This window comes from Cavia porcellus, unplaced genomic scaffold (assembly GCF_034190915.1).
Source record: "Cavia porcellus strain 051 isolate PalLab524CR breed Dunkin Hartley unplaced genomic scaffold, mCavPor4.1 scaffold_27, whole genome shotgun sequence".
In the NCBI taxonomy this organism is placed as follows: domain Eukaryota; kingdom Metazoa; phylum Chordata; class Mammalia; order Rodentia; family Caviidae; genus Cavia; species Cavia porcellus.
The window spans coordinates 52,977,013-52,992,429 of record NW_026947510.1 but is presented as its reverse complement, the minus strand read 5'-3'; the positions used below and the strand labels follow the sequence as shown (position 1 = coordinate 52,992,429).

The 15,417-nt window shown below is 61.1% G+C and overlaps 1 protein-coding gene across 2 annotated transcripts; it reads left to right on the top strand.

Moving 5' to 3' along the window:
- The first annotated feature begins 558 nt into the window (after positions 1–558).
- On the top strand, positions 559–12,404 carry Rac2 (Rac family small GTPase 2). 2 transcript variants are annotated; one of them, XM_003470362.5, is made up of 7 exons: positions 559–740; positions 2,486–2,557; positions 8,276–8,393; positions 8,920–8,982; positions 9,305–9,464; positions 11,206–11,337; positions 11,730–12,404. In XM_003470362.5, exons 1-6 carry the CDS (start codon positions 706–708, stop codon positions 11,334–11,336), a joined length of 579 nt encoding a protein of 192 aa, XP_003470410.2. In that variant the 5' UTR covers positions 559–705; the 3' UTR covers position 11,337; positions 11,730–12,404. The 2 variants fall into 2 exon arrangements, with proteins under 2 accessions (XP_003470410.2, XP_023421090.1); XM_023565322.2 differs by lacking the exon at positions 11,730–12,404 and having other exon boundaries at positions 9,305–9,471; positions 11,206–11,266.
- The last annotated feature ends 3,013 nt before the right edge of the window (positions 12,405–15,417 follow it).

Sequence of the window (15,417 nt, the reverse complement as noted above, 5' to 3'; positions counted from 1 at the left end):
TTCTCCATTGGCTGCCGAGTTGCCCCTTCCTGCCTCACCCCTCCTCTAACTCCTGCACGTGCCCTTGCTGGGGGCCCCTCCACATGAGGCCAGGTGATGCCCACCCCAGTGCCCTGGCTTGGACACCATGTTCCAAGTGCCAGCCCGAGTGAGGCCGACCTGAGCTCCCCAGCTCTCCCTCCTCCCTGCAGCTCCTCGGGGCTCTAGTCACTTCCCGTCTCGCCCACAGGCACCTGTGCCTCAGTCTTTGCTGTTTACCCTCGAGGCCTCCTGCACCCAGGGGCACCCACTCCTGTTTCTGTGCCAGGTGCCCAGCAGGCACCCGGGAAACGCTGGCACTTGAGGTGAACTGACCTTGGGGAAACCTCAGTTCTGGGGCAGCAACCTTGGCCCCATCCTTCAGAGGAAATGGGTCTCCCAGTCCAGAGCAGGCCCAGGTGTCCTGCCAGAGCCCAGGGCCGGTGCCTGGGGGTGGAGGGCAGGGCCAGCACCTGAGGCCCCCTCCCCTGCCCGACTGCAGGCCCCGCCCTCTGCAGGCCAGGGCCCACGGCCCGGCGAGTTCCTCTTCCGCTTCCTCCTGTCTCCTGTCCCTGGGCTGCTTCTCCTCCCCTCCGGGCCACCTCACAGCTCTCCACACCCCTGGTGCCCGCAGGCACGCTGCTGCTGGCTGTGAGCTGTCACTGCCACACCCCAGGCCAGGACACCATGCAGGCCATCAAGTGTGTGGTGGTGGGAGATGGGTAGGTACCTCGGGGACAGCGGAGACCCTTCCGCCCTGCACCCCAGCAGATGGGCAGGTGGCGGAGTCTGGGGGGCCGCCGGGAGGAGTCCTTCCTTCTTTCCCAGGGCCCAGAGGGAGCACCTGGGGTGGCTGCGGACAGCCTCGCCCTTCATGCCCGTCCCACCCTGCAAACGGCTGGGCCGGTGGGCGGTGGTGCCTGGGGCCCGAGGAGCCTGCACCCTGAGAGCCGGGGCAGGGCTGCAGTGTGGTCCGCGGTTCTGTGGATCTTGTCTGTCCCAGCAGGCCTGGGTGGTGGCCCTGGTTTGCTGCTGCACAGGTCATAACACAACTCCAAGTCTGGGCCAAGCCATCTGGGGCTGCTGTGTGGGGTCACAGGGACAGCTCAGGGGGGCCGTGTGCATTTCGACACCCTGCCCCCACCTCCAGCCTGACGGTTGGAACCGGAGGATGTGGGGGAGAATCGGAGGCGGGGTTAGGAAGGAGGTGTGGGGGCCAGCGGGGGGCAGGCTGGGCCAGGGGCCTCTCAGTGGTTGGAGCTCAGTGACTCCGCAGTCCTGTCCCCTGCAAGCCCCATTTTCGCATCTGTAGGATGACAGGGCCAGGGTGCCAGGCTCTCACACCAGCCAGGGTGTTAGGGTCCAGACAACCCTGCCTCCCGGGCACCCCAAGTCCGTGCCAGTGTGGTCCAGCTGGCCCATCCTGCAGGGCTGCAGCCTGCAGCCTTGGGAGTCTTGGACCCCTCCGGGCCTGAGCCCCCGGAGCCCGACTTTGACTGAGATCAGGCTCAATGGGGGCGCAGCCGGCTGCCCGTTATCTGCCCCATCTGCCCGCCCTGTACACTTCTGCTTTGTGCAGATGGGGGAGGCGCGGAAGTCAAGGGTAACGACGTCCCTGTCATTCAAAGCTACCTTGGTGGCAGGCTCTGGGGAGGGTGGCGGTGGAGAAAGGGTGAGAAATCTGCCTGGAACAGGAAGTGACAAAACCCAGCCGAGCTGGGGAAGGCCCAGAGCTGCCCGTCGCTGGCTGTTCTAAGAGCTGCATGCGCCCCGCTCACCTGGCAGGCCAGGGCGGCCAGCGGGAGCAGTGGCTGTCACCACTTAGTCTTCCCTAACTGTGTGTCAGGCACTGGGCTCCGTCCTGCCCCTCTTTAACCTCCCCACCATCCCCGAGACCACGTCCCTTTATTAGGTGGGACAGGGAGCCTCAGAGAGGGTTACTAGTTTGCCTAAGACCTCACAAGATTCGAACCCATGCTCTGGGACTGCAGTCCTGTGCTCTTCTGCTGAGCACCGTGGTGCACGGACAGGCAGAGGGCCAGGCTCTCCTGACAGTCGCTGGCTGCCACGGCCGTGCCAGGCACTGGCTAAGTGCTCTCGTGAGCACCGTCAGAGCCGTGCCCCACACACTCCTAGGAGGATGGATTGTCCTTGTTTTTCAGATGGGGAAACTGAGGCAGAGAGCGGTTTAGGTGACTTCCAAGGCCACACCTCTAGTAGGCAGTGGGATTTGCAGCCCAGCAGTGCGATGGCAGAGCTGGGTCAGAAAGCCAGGCCTCCTGGGCTTTTATTCCTAGTTCTGCCCCGGTCTTTGGACCAGAGTCTCTGGTGTCCCAGGTGGGAGCCTGGACCCGGAGGCCTGGGCCTTGGCAGATGCTGGGTCTTGGAGCACCAGGCAAGGACGCAGACCCTCCTCGTGTGCCAGCAGAGCCCTTGAGCATGTCCTCTCTGGCTTCCTGTCTTTCAGAGCTGTGGGCAAGACCTGCCTCCTTATCAGCTACACCACCAACGCCTTCCCCGGAGAGTACATCCCCACCGTGTGAGTGCTTTGAGGGCCGGGCAGGGTGGTACCTTGGGCTCAGGTGGCAGGGGTGCCACTGTCCACCTGGGCTTGGCCGGGCTGCCACAATGGCAATGGGGACAGGGTGGGAGATAGGAGGTGATCTTCAAGCTGGCCTCAGAGAAGAGAGTGGAGGAGAGGGCTGGAGAGGGGCTGGGTGGAGAAGGGGGCATGACCATTGCTTTGCTTCCTGTTCCCTGCTGCTGGGTGAATGTGCCCTGGGTGCTTCCACCTCAGGGCCTTTGCGCAAGCTCCGCCCTCTGCCTGCATGTGAACCCTTCAGCCCAGCTCTGGGTCCCCCTCCTCCAGGAAGCTGTTCTCATTTACTCTGAGTGTGTTCCATGCCCCAGCGTGACTTGGGATGATCTGTCCTATGGCCTGCTTCCTCGAGGTCCTCCCTGTGACACACGGGATCACAGGCGATTGTCTTGTGTACGGTCCTGTGTTTACGGTGACCTGAACCAGGCAGCATGGGAGGGGCCCCAGGGGGCCATCTACGGCCCTGTACAATGTGTCGCAGACGTGTGATCTCATTTGATCCTAGGTGTTAGGGTACCGGCACATGCTGTAGGGCTACAGGAGGTCGCTGGGGCCCTCGTTTTGTGATCTTAATGGGTGCCCGCCTGGAGAGTGGATTTCTGCTCAGCTGGTCCTTCACACGCTTCACACACTTGTGCTTATATGAGGAGCGGGAATGAGGGGTCCAGCTGGCCGTAGTCACCATTTCTCAGGCTCCTCCGCGTGCCACGGCAGGATGGCTGTAAACTGGGCAGGGAGGCAGGTGCAGAAAGCCTGCCGAAGGCCACTGTCACCAGGAGTGTAATGTCACCACCTGTGTCCCTGAGTCTGGATGCTGGCTGAGATCCCATCCTACCTCGGCCTGTTCTTCCCGGGTTGGGTCCCCATTGGCTGATCTTGGACCTACCTTCTCCCCTTTCTGGCCTCTATGCCTCAGTTTCCCTCTCTATGAGAGGCAGGGGCAGGGCTGGGAGGTCCCAGCCTAACACAGGGCCCCTATCCTCCTTCATAGAGCAGAACACCGAGGCTTTTAGAGGGGGCAGGCGGGGGCCAGTTGGTCCCTGCAGCTTGGACTGGGCTGTGTGGGGGTCCCTGGTGGCCCGTAGTGGACTAGGTTGCACTGGACTCTGGAGCTGGGTCAGGGCGTCATGGGTGGTGCCACTAGTCAGATGCGAAGCTCGCCAAGCTCAGCAGGGGCCTGCGCCTGGTTTAGTCTCTGACAACCCTTCTGGGGTTCTCAGTCTGTTCTGATCAAGGGCCGAGCGCCTTCACTTTGCGCCGGGATCTTCACGCAATGCAGCAGCCACCAAGTTGCTCCGGCCGAGGAGCTACGGGGAGGGGAAACCAGCCCGCCCGCCCGCAGCGCCTGACCTTAGAGCCCGCGTGGGGTCTAACAGCCCAGGTGCTGGCGGCTTCCTAGTGGGTGGGCTGCTCTGCGGGCCAGCCAATCAGGTGCTGGGGTCTGCGGAGCGCCCCCCTGATAGGCTCTCTCCACCCCGCATCCCTTTAGCTGGCCTTCAGGGCGCTGGGGCTTGGGTTGCAGCCCTGCGGTAGGGATTTCCTCACTCCACCCCGGGGGGCCGGGGCCGGCGTTTGCCACCCGCTGCTTTATGCCCAGGACCCAGTATTGGAGCCAGGAGGGTCCCGGGAGCCTGCTGCACAGTTTCACAAGACTGACGCCTACTCTGGTCCCTCGGGAGGGCTGGGGATACACAGGCGTCCTGGGAAGGTCTTGGCCTTGGATGGTGTGACTTAGAGGGTCTGCCTGCCACCTCTGTCCTTATAACCACGCTCAAAGCGAAGCTCAGGAGAGCTTTTACTATTTATTTGGTTCTGGGAATCGAACTCAGGACCTTGTGCTTGCCAGGCAGGTGCTGTGCCGCTGAGCTATATCGACGGCCCAGGAGAGCTTTTAAAGGGGAAGCTAGACCCACTGTGACGCCCTCTCTGCTACCAACATGTGTTTTTCCCCTCCCGTCCCCTCCCGTCCCCTCCCCTCCCCCTCCCCTCCCCCTCCCCTCCCCCCTCCCCTCCCCTCCCCTCCCCTCCCCTCCCTTTTCCTTTTCTCCTTCTTTCCTTTCTCCTGTCCTACCTCCTTTCCTTCCATTTGTGGCAGCACTGGGGAGTGAACCCAGGACCTTTGCACTGAGCTACTTTTTAAAGATTTGAGACAAGTGCTTATTAAGTCATGAATTATCCATGCTGGGTTCAACCTTGTGATGCTCCTGCCTCAGTTTCCCAGAATGGTGAGGTTACAGGTGCCACCACACCCAGTCCCTTCTCACTTAAGACACAGCTCCTGTCCCACTGTTTAAAGGGCTGAAGCTCAACCCCCACCGTGTCACCTGCCACCTACCTGCTGCACTCAGAGCGGGCTTCCTCCATGATCCCCGGCACGCCAGCCTCTGATGCCCTCATCTCTCCTGCCTTCCTGGCCTCCAGTTTGGTGCTCGAACGTGGTTCCCTGACCCCTGTCTGAAGGGCCCCCTCCCTCCACCCCACCGCGCTGCCTGTGTTCCTCCGTCAGGACCTGACTTGATACCCCTGTTCCTGGCCTGCACCCCACTAGTGTGAGCTCCCTGGAGACAAGGCCCTTGTCTGTCTCCTGCACTGTGCATTCCCGAGCAGGGACCGGACGCTGCTGGTGGTGTAATGCTGGGACTGGCCCAGTGGGCGCTGGGGGTGCTGTGTAACAGGAACACGCACGGTTCCTTCAGGTGCTTCATTTTCACCTTCTTTCGTGACCCCCCTTAAGAGCAAAGCACTCCCACAATTCCCTGGGCAAGCATAACATCCGAGCTCGGGACCCGAATCCTTACGCTATTCTAAGCCGCTGCCTGCCTGGCCAGGCCGCCCTTGTTCCATGTCACCGTCTGTGCATGCCCTGTGGTGCACCCTGTTCCTCTGTAGGGGAGGCTTGGGGCAAGGCTGAGTGATACTGGGGTGCAGAGCCCCCTCCCACCTGCCCCTCCTCCACTCCATTCAGGGTCAGGGCTGGGCCTCTGCCAGGACCAGGCCTCCCCGGGTCCCCCAGCCCCAACTGGTCCCCAGCTCTCCCTCAAGCCGTCCAGCTGTGCTCCCTGCACAGGCTGCAGCTTTGCTCAGTCGGCCAGCAGGGTCTGGCCATTGCTGCCACCAACTGGCTGGAGCTCTTGGGCAGGTCCCTTCCTGCCTCCGAGTCCCAATATCTTCTCTGGAAAGAATTGGGGGGTGGGGGAAAGCTTGATCATGGTGGCCTTTAGGACTCCTTGGTGGGCCTCCTAAGCCAGGGGGACCCTAGGAGTGTCACATCCTCAATGCATCCCTGCAGCTGTCCCCTCCGAGTCTGGCCCCTGGTCCTCTAGAGAGGGGCCCAGCGAGGGACACTTGGAGACAGCCAAAATGAGATCATCCGCTTCTCACATCTCCCAGTGGGAATGGCTGCAACAGACAGGGTTTTATTTTTTCCCCATGACGCGAGTCGGGCTCGGAGAAGCCAGGTCACTCAGCCTGAGTCACACCCCGGGACGCGGCTTCTGGGGGAACTGTCCTTCCCAGCCTCGGGCAGCTGTCCCTGGCGCTGTCCCCACCTGAACCCACCTGCAGTCTGTCTGTTCCCCAGTGTGCATCCCAGGAGGAGCAGGTCTTGAAGCCCAGCTCTGTGCTGCCGCGCTGGCAGGCTTGGACGTGTCACTTGAACTCTTGGGGCCTCAGTTTCCTTACTTGGATGATGAGGGTGACTTAAGGTCCTTCTGTCTTGAGTTACGCAGGACTTTAAGAGTGGATGTAAAGGCTCCTCGCTTGGCCTGCCCTGGAGTCCGTGTGAGGTGCTGTCAAGGTCCCAGCCCTTTCACCAGGGCCACTGCCCTGCCACCGTGGGGTGACCCAGAGGACACAGACGCGAGGCCAAGGAATCTTGGGAGAGTGTCCCTGCCTCCCAGCCTCCTCCAGGATGCGATCTTTCTGGTCGGAACCCGAAACGCTTGTTTTCCCAGCATGCCCCCTGAGGCTCTCTGGCAGGCCGTCTTCCCGAAACCCTGCAGTGTGTGTGTGTGACTTTGGAGTGCATGGGCTCTGTGCTGGGCCCCTCAGTGGCCTCAGGGTGCACAGTAGAACAAGTCCGGCCCAGTGCCTGCTGCGGAGGACACTCACAGCGGGGAGAGCTGGCTGGGCGCGGGCTCAGGACAGGCTCTGGGGTGAGCAAGAGTCAGCCCTGCGGGCCACGGGGCCACGGGGAGGAAGCGGGGGAGGAGAAGACACATGGGGTGCGAGGGGCCGTGGGCACAGGAGTTTCCAGGCCCTGGGGCCGGAGGGAGGAACTGAGAGGTGACCAGGCCCAGGTCCTGGGCGTTACAGATGTCAGCTGCTGCGCAGAGCTGGGGCGCTTGCAGGGCACCTGTGAAGCCCTGGAGTGGACCTCAGCATTGCGACCAAATGAAACGAAACCAAACCCAACCCAAAATGTGGGCTGCCAGCAGCTGGGATGGTGCGTGTGTCTCGGAGAGGGGTCTCTGGTTTCCTTTGACTCAGGGGCTTCCGCAGCCTGCAGCCTGGCTGGGCGGCCTGCTGCGAGGGGTTCGTGGAGGAGAGTTTCCGTTCAGTCTGCTTAACTCCCGCCCCACCTGCGCTGGCTGGGCCTGAGATTGAGGAGGGGAAGCCGGTGTAACCCCAAGGTCAAGGTCAAGGTCAAGGCACAGCGCTCACCTGAGGAGGGAGGGACCCAGAGCTCTTTCTGAGTGGGGACAGGGGGCCCCTCAGAGGAGAGCTGCCCAGCAGGGCTTGAAGCTGAATGGGAGGCAGGAGTGGAAAGGACTGGGAGGCCTGGACAGCAAGGGACTTGGGGCTCTGGGGGAGGAGCACAGTGGGCCTTTGTGCGAGCTCTGGTTGTGGGGTCAGACAGCTCCTTACCTCGCTGATGGTGGTCGCTTGACCCCTCTGGTCCCAGTTTTTCCCTGCCCAGCAGCTCCTTCGCCTGGAGGTGCGTGCAGGGCCAGCTGCATTCCAGGGCCTCCCTTACTCGGCCCTCTGTCCCCTGCCCAGATGTGCTCAGCCTCCTGTGGACTCTGAGGCCCTGGTCAGCTTTCCATGGGCTTGTGACCGTGGCTTTCTGTGTCACGCATGGTGGCCCTCTGCCTGCTGGTGAAGGGGATGGTAGATAACTGTCCCTGCGTCCTGTCCTCTCTGGGGAGGCCCCGCCCAGGATCCCTCTGCCTCCAGGGATGCCTTGCATGCCCGAGTAGCTCACTAGCCCATCCTCTCTTGGCCACCTACTGTCCCTTCTCTGTCTCCTCTTGGCAGTTTCCCTCTCATGGCTTGCTGGCTGCCCTTCAAATACCCTGCTCTGCACCCCCCTCCTTGTCTCGGGATTTGTTCTTGGGGGACTCAGCCTAACATAGGGACAAATATTCATTCAACAAACAGCGAGTAACCAGCTAAGTGACCGGATAGGCGAATAGAGCTCTCCTTGGAGGGAACAGTGCTCAGCCTCGGACACCCGCTTAGGACAGAGGAAAGCAGAAAAACGGCCAAGAGCTAACATCTTCCTTCCACTGAACCGTGTCCGTTGTGCTGTGTGGCTTGGGCCAGTTGCAGCCTCTCTCTGGGCTCAGCCCTGCGTGGAACAGCTCGGGGCTGGGCTAGGAGTCCCCGGTTCTCCGGGCTGTGGGGATGACCACGTCTTCTGTCTCTCGCACCTCTCAGGTTTGACAACTATTCAGCCAATGTGATGGTGGACAGCAAGCCCGTGAACCTGGGGCTGTGGGACACAGCTGGCCAGGAGGACTATGACCGCCTGCGACCGCTCTCCTACCCACAGACGGTGCGCCGCCCCGCCCCTGTTCTCTCTGTGCCCCCCACCCAGAGGCCAGCGTGGCCTGATAACCCTGATCCCCCTGAGACCCAGTGGTCAGAGCAGGCCTTGGGCAGAGCTGGGACCCCAGCAGTGCTGTCAATCCTGACCGTCCCCTGTTGTCACTGGATGCATCTTCCTAGCTCCGCCTCTCCGGTACCCAGGTAGCAGCCAGGCTGTGAGGCTGCAGATGGCTCTGCGGCTGCCAAACCTGGGGTCCTGGCTGTCCCCCTCGGGGGCCGGGAGAGGGCTGGGGCTGTGGGTAGCACAGGGCACCTTCCGAGGTGGGCTTGGCAAGCCCCTAGCCCCTGTGAGCCCGCTGCCCATCCGTCAGCGGGAGGGAAACTGAGCACTTCCAGCAGACATGGGACGGGTTGGGAGCTCTGGAAGCGCCCCTGGGCTCCTGGGTGACGCAGGTGACGGAGCCCCTCAGGAAGCCCACTGCTGGGCTGTCCCACTGGAGCCCTGAGGCAGCCCTGGCCTGCTCTGTCCCCAGGACGTCTTCCTCATCTGCTTCTCCCTCGTCAGTCCGGCCTCCTATGAGAATGTCCATGCCAAGGTGAGCTGGCCGAGAGCTGGGGACTGGGCGGTGCCTGGGGTTGGGGGCAGGGACTGGCAATGTGAGCCCTCCTGGGGCAGCAGAGGCCCGTGCGGTGTGGGGAGGGGGACGGGGTGGGAACCAGGACTCAGAGAGCGCCTCCTGCGACCTTGTCCTCTCTCCTTTCCGTGCAACCTCGTGCCCGTGTCTTATCTCTGTGTCACCTCGTGCCCACATCTTATCTCCGCCTGCTCTTGTGCTGGGACCTCGTGCTGGGCTCCTCTCACCCCCCTCCACTGGTGCCCTCTGTGCCCTGTGCCCACCACTCTCCTCCCGTGCCCAGTGGTACCCCGAGGTGCGGCACCACTGCCCCAGCACGCCCATCATCCTGGTGGGCACCAAGCTGGACCTGCGGGATGACAAGGAGACCATCGAGAAGCTGAAGGAGAAGAAGCTGGCGCCCATCACCTACCCACAGGGCCTGGCACTGGCCAAGGAGATTGGTACGGGGCCAAGTGCAAGCTGGGGACATGGGGCGGGTCCAGCCCCGTGCAGCCTCGCCCCAAGGCCAGGCCCGTGGCTGAAATGCCGGCTGTGTGGCGCACTGGCTGTGTGACCCTGGCCCAATGCACAGGCCACCCTGTGCCTGTGTCTCTTCCTCAGTAAGGCGCAGCTAGAGCGATGGTTCCTGCCTCTGCTGGTGCTGGGGAGAATTAAAAATTAACATGCAGCAGTGTTAGGAGGAGCGGTCTCCCTGGCTGGACCCTGAAAGTCGGGGGTGTGGTTTGTGCAGACGGACTGGGTCCCTGGAGGGAGACCCCGGGTGGCCCAGCACGGGGTTCCTGGAGGGCTTCCCGGAGGAGGTGCTCTTTGGCATTGCATTCCCCAGCTCTGCTCTGCCGGCAGGCTGACCCTGGGCAGGGGAATCATGGTGTCCCAGAGTCACCCAGCTAGGAAGTGGCCCCATCAGGATCTGGAAGGAAGGACAGCAAAGTGCGGGTGGGGGTGAGGCGGGCACTGCCTGTCCCTGTCCTGGTCAGGCTCTGGACCACCAGCCTGGCTGGGCCACCTTGAGCTGCTCTGCCTCCCTGCTGGCCCGCGAGCCCCGTTTCTCCTCCCCCTGCTCTTCCTCCGGAAGCGGGAGGGGCCCCTCTTGCCGGAAGACAAACCGCAGCAGCCTCCTCCTCCTCCTGCCCAGGGGCCTGACTGGGGTGTGAGCCCCAGTGCCCTAGGGGCCTGGCGCCAGGGCGCTGCGCTGTCCTCACAGGCCTCAGGCGTCACTGTGTAGTCCAGGCTCACAGTTGTCCTCCTGTCTCAGCCTCCCTAGGACTGGGTGACACCCTCCCTGAGCCTCACATCCTTGTCCCCGCCCACCATTCTTCCTCGGCCCTCCGTGGGCTCCCCCGGGGCGCCCCTGCAGCCTCTGCCCTCTTCCAGCTGTGAGCTCCTGGCCTCCCTTCCCTGGCAGTTTCCTCCTCTGCCGCGTGGGGAGTCACAGGATTTCTCCACAGCGCCGTCGTCAATGCCCTCACGGCCAGGCGCTGGCGGGTGTCTGTCCCCGGACTGGGCCTTCTGTGGGGTGCAGAGCCCCCTCCTTTGCCTCGCCCCTAGTTCCCACATCGCCCTGGTCTCTGGGCTGCAGGGTCCGCGGTTCCTCCTTCCAGCTGTGTCCAGGTGGCAGCAGGCTCTGACCTGAGACCAAGGGGCGCCATCCCCAAGGGCGGGGTGCAGCCTGCTCTTCTCACTGTTGGGGCCCTATCTGTCCCTACGCCCTTGCCAAGGGGTCCCCAAGTACCCTGGGTGGGGAAATCTGTGGCTGATGACATTGGACAAGTCACAATCCCCAACCGCAAGCCTCAGAGGATGGGGCTAAGGGAGAGACAGTTGGCTGACACCCAGGAGTCCTGGTGACTCTGAGGGGTGTTTGCTCGTGGGGGGCGGGGCTCCTGGGGACAGCCACATGCTGTTTCTGAAAGAAAGGAGAGGCAAAGGGACTTGGTCAGGGGCGCTCTTGTCCTGCCTGCCTCCCACTGACCGGGGGCTCCTGTCCCAATGACATAGGTACCCCCTGGGAGTCCCAGCTGCCTACTCCAGGCAGGGGAAACTGAGGCCCCATGAGGCAGATTCCCTGGTCAGGGGACTCAGCTTCCGGGAGGCCTTCTTGGGACTGACCCTGGTTTGGGGTGTCTGCCCGGAACCCTCCCAGCTCAGGCCTTGCTCTCTTGCCGACCCCCTCACCCCCAGACTCTGTGAAGTACCTGGAGTGCTCAGCCCTCACCCAGAGAGGCCTGAAGACCGTCTTTGACGAGGCCATCCGTGCCGTCCTGTGCCCTCAGCCCACGCGGCCACAGAAGCGCCCCTGCAGCCTCCTCTAGGGTGAGCGCCCCTCCCCAGCTGCTGGGATTCCCCCAATCCAACCTGCTGAATGCATGCGCCCCTGACTCTGGCTGAAGGGGTGTCCAGCCTCGGTTCCCCAGGTGACCTGTCCCCTGCCTGAGCTACTCCTGTCCTATGGAGCCCTTTCCAGAAGGAGCCCCCAGAGGTCAGAGAAGCCTTGGGAACCAGACCAGGTCCCTGGGGCTCTGACCCCCACTCAGCCCCTTCCAGCAGAGGTGGGTGGTGGGGAGGAGGGGGGGGGAGCCCGAGGACGTGGGTGTCATCTACAGGGCTTCCTGGAGGTGGAGCCAGGGGTGGGGGGGCAGGAGGAAGGAACGGGGAGCGCATTCTGCCTGTCCCCCAAAATCTCACCCCATCTGTCTCCCTTCCAGGTTGCACCCACCTCTGCCCTCCTCCCTCCCAGTGGTCTGACTCTCCAGCCGCCCCGTGGCACCTCGGCTGGCCCTGGCGTCCCTCCCTGTGGGTTTCTTAGTGGCTGCAGAGCTTGGCTGGTTGTCCATGCTGGAAGAGCCTGGGGCCTGCAGGGGTGAACTTGCAGGAGCTGCCTCTTCCTGCATATTCCTGCCTTCCCAGGGTCGGAGGGGCCCAGGGCAGCCTGTGCCGGCTTTCTCCTGTACCACCCTCCGCCTGAATCCCCTCTGGGGACTTTGAGCCTCGGGCTGCCGCTGTCACTGCGTTCCTCCAGGGGCCACTGTGCACCTCCAGCACGGGCTCTTCCTCCAGGGCTGATGGTCTTGCTTGTCTGAAAGTCCTCCTTTGAGAAGTCAAAATGCATGCGTCGGATGTGTGCTTCTTGGTCTTTGTTCTGTTATTGCGATAACAGAGACCAGTGTCTAGGCTGCTGTGGGTATCTGCCAAGCTGTTCGAGAGTCCAACCCCTGACCGTTGCTCAGAACTGTCCACCCTCCTGGCAGGATCCTGAGCTGTGCACTCCTGGGAGTCTCAGGGTTTTCATACCCTGCCAGGCAGGACTCTTGCTATTGCAGATAGAAAAGCTACTTCAACCTGCTTAAATGGAAAATAAATTTATTGATTGTAGTTTGGAACTCCTGTGGCTTCAGGTGTGGCTTGATGGGGAAAATTTCCAAGGTTGAGGGCTTTTTGCCCTGTACCTCTGGGCTCTGCCTTCTGGTGGCTGGTTCATTCCCAAGCAGGGGACTCTCAGGACTCCACGTTCAGAGGTTCCAACTCAGTAGAGGGAAGCAAGCACTGCCTCTGTCCCAGCCGGAATCCTAAGGGCTGCCCGATTGGACCAGTGTAAGCTTTCGGCACTTCCTCCAAGCAATTATGTTTGTCAGAGGGATGGTGGGCTCTGGTTGGCTAGGCTTGGCTGACATCCTGTGCTGGTATGAAGCTGGGATGGGAGCTCAGGACAGGGCCCCCCTGGTCAGTACAGGGAAGCAGTGGCCCCAGCAGGTCCCAAGCTCAGGAGGATTCTGAGAAGGATGGCAGAAGTCCCCACTTTAGGGTTTTCTGCCTCAGAGACACAGGCCAGACTTTCCCTCTTGAGGACAGTCACCATTACCCACCCCCAAGCTTTACCTATGCATCCACGCATCCATCCATCCACTCACCCATCCATCTAGCCATCCATCCATCTACCCATCCATCCATCCATCCATCCATCCATCCATCCATCCATCCACCCATCTACCCATCCATCCATCTACCCATCCATCCATCCATCCATCCATCCATCTACCCATCCATCCATCTACCCATCCATCCATCCATCCATCCATCCATCCACCCACTCATCCATCTATCCATCCATCCATCCATCCATCCATCCATCCATCCATCTACCCATCCATCCATCCATCTACCCATCCATCCATCCATCCATCCATCCATCCATCCATCCATCTACCCATCCATCCATCTACCCATCCATCCATCCATCCATCCATCCACCCACTCATCCATCTATCCATCCATCCATCCATCCATCCATCCATCCACCCACTCATCCATCTATCCATCCATCCATCCATCCATCCATCCATCCACCCACTCATCCATCCATCCATCCATCCATCCATCCATCCATCCATCCATCTACCCATCCATCCATCCATCCATCCATCCATCCATCCATCCATCCACCCACTCATCCATCTACCCATCCATCTACCCATCCATCCATCTACCCATCCATCCATCCATCCACCCACTCATCCATCCACCTACCCACACATCCATCTGTCCCTCCAACACCTGTCTCAGCAACTCCCTCTGTGCCTGGTGCTGTTCTAGCTGCCAGGGACCTGGGGCCACCTGAATCACCCCATGCCCAGGGGCTGACACTTTACAGAGGCTAAGAGATAGCAGAGCCCCAACCAAGGTAGCCCAGAAACCCCGACTCCAGCTCCTGGGGGCTCTGCTCTCTGGGAGCTGGGAGCACCCCCACTGTCCCAAGCTCCAAGTCCCAAGGCAGGACTCTTCCACCTCCCTCTCCTTCCAGGATCCCACCTCAAAGGGACCCAGAGAGCAGGGCAGCCCCTCTGCTTCCCCTAGTTTCTGCCCAAAGTCTGTGTGTTTTCAGGGTTACACCTCTTCTGAAATGGAAAGACAACATTAAAACCCTCACAGTGGGCACAGGCCTTTGCAGGCCTGTGTTGGAAGCCACAGGGTGACCCTTCCACACTGCCAGTGTCAGAGGAAGTGACTTTCTGCCTCCTGCTCCTGCTAGGCATGGGTGTAGATTCCAGGAGGCCCCAGGAGGTCCCTCCTCTTCCACACCAGAGCTTTCACCTTCAGGCTAGACCTCAGTCCCGGAAGCCATGTTCCCGCTGCTCTTACCCCCGGGCCTTTGCACATGCTACCCTCGTCCCTGTATGCTGAAAGTGAGCTGGGGGCTCCTCCCATGGGAGCTCTCCCTAGCCTGCCCTGTGAAAGGCAGTCCAGGCTTTTATGGCAAGAATAATGTTGATAAAGAAATCGTTTCACTTGTGTTGTCCCGCCCTGCTTGACAACAGAGTCCTAATTTTGTGCATGGGCACGAGGTACCTAGCACTAGACAAAACACTTCTTTTCCCAGCTGACTTTGTACCTGGTGCTTGAAAGTCACACAGTTCTGGCCAGCCTGATGCAAGTGGAAGCCAGCAGGAGAAGCAGCATCTGGGAAAATATGTTTCCATTAATGACAGATGCGGCTGACCCTGCCCTTTGTCCCCTCCCTTTCCTTGCCTGGAATACTGATGGGATGTCTAGAGCTGCTGCAGCCATTTTATGAGTTTGAGGTCACAAGCATGAAGACACACTGTGAACCAACATACTCAGAATGTCAGAGGAGAAATGGAAATAGAGGCCGGTCGGCAGCAGAGTTAATACCCAATACCCGAGGCTGCCTTGAAGTGGAAACACACGAAAACGAAACCTCTCATCTTCACATGCTACTGCTGGTCAGGCCTCTGTCACTGTTAGTTGACAGCTTTGGTAACTGGGCCTGAGGACACTTGGACCTTTGTACGTGGCAGGACATGGGCTGGCCCACTCACTACTGCTCTGCAAATGGGCTGAGGATCGGAGGGCAGCAAAGAGCGGCGGTGAGGGAGGCCAGCGAGAGCTTGTTTTGCAACAGGAAGAGTCGTTGGGTGGGGCAGGGCCCCAGTGCAGTGAGGCTCAGTCACCAGCAGCCTGGGGCTCAGTGCCTGGCCCGGCGGGGTAAGGGACTCCATGCAGCACACCTGGCCTGCCAGGCAGGAACACCTCTTTAACTGGGCTTGGTGGCACACTCAGGTAATCCCAGCAATGGGGAAGCTGAGGCAGGAGGGTCCTGGCAAAAGTCCAGCTGGGCTCCATAGTGAGACCCTGTCTTAAAAAGAAAACAAAAAAGAAAAAGAAAAAAAAGGGCCACTTCTTCCTGGCCTTGCCGTGCTCTGGCTCCTGGCCTTGCCTCCTGTCCCCCAGCAGCAGCGACGCCTCCTCTCCGGCCTCCCTACCGGCCCCTGCTTTGACCCATCTCCCAGCAGGCAGCGCAGTTCTCCCCTTCAAACGGAGCCGAGCACGCAGTGCCGTGTGTGCCCTGCTGTCCCCAGAACTGCTTGGGGGCCAGGG

Coding starts and splice junctions, on each gene's coding strand:
- Rac2 (XM_003470362.5), top strand. CDS start 706: ATGCAGGCCATCAAGTGTGTGGTGGTGGGAGATGG. Junction 8,394..8,919: donor CGCTCTCCTACCCACAGACG/GTGCGCCGCCCC, acceptor CTCTGTCCCCAG/GACGTCTTCCTCATCTGCTT. Junction 8,983..9,304: donor ATGAGAATGTCCATGCCAAG/GTGAGCTGGCCG, acceptor TCCCGTGCCCAG/TGGTACCCCGAGGTGCGGCA.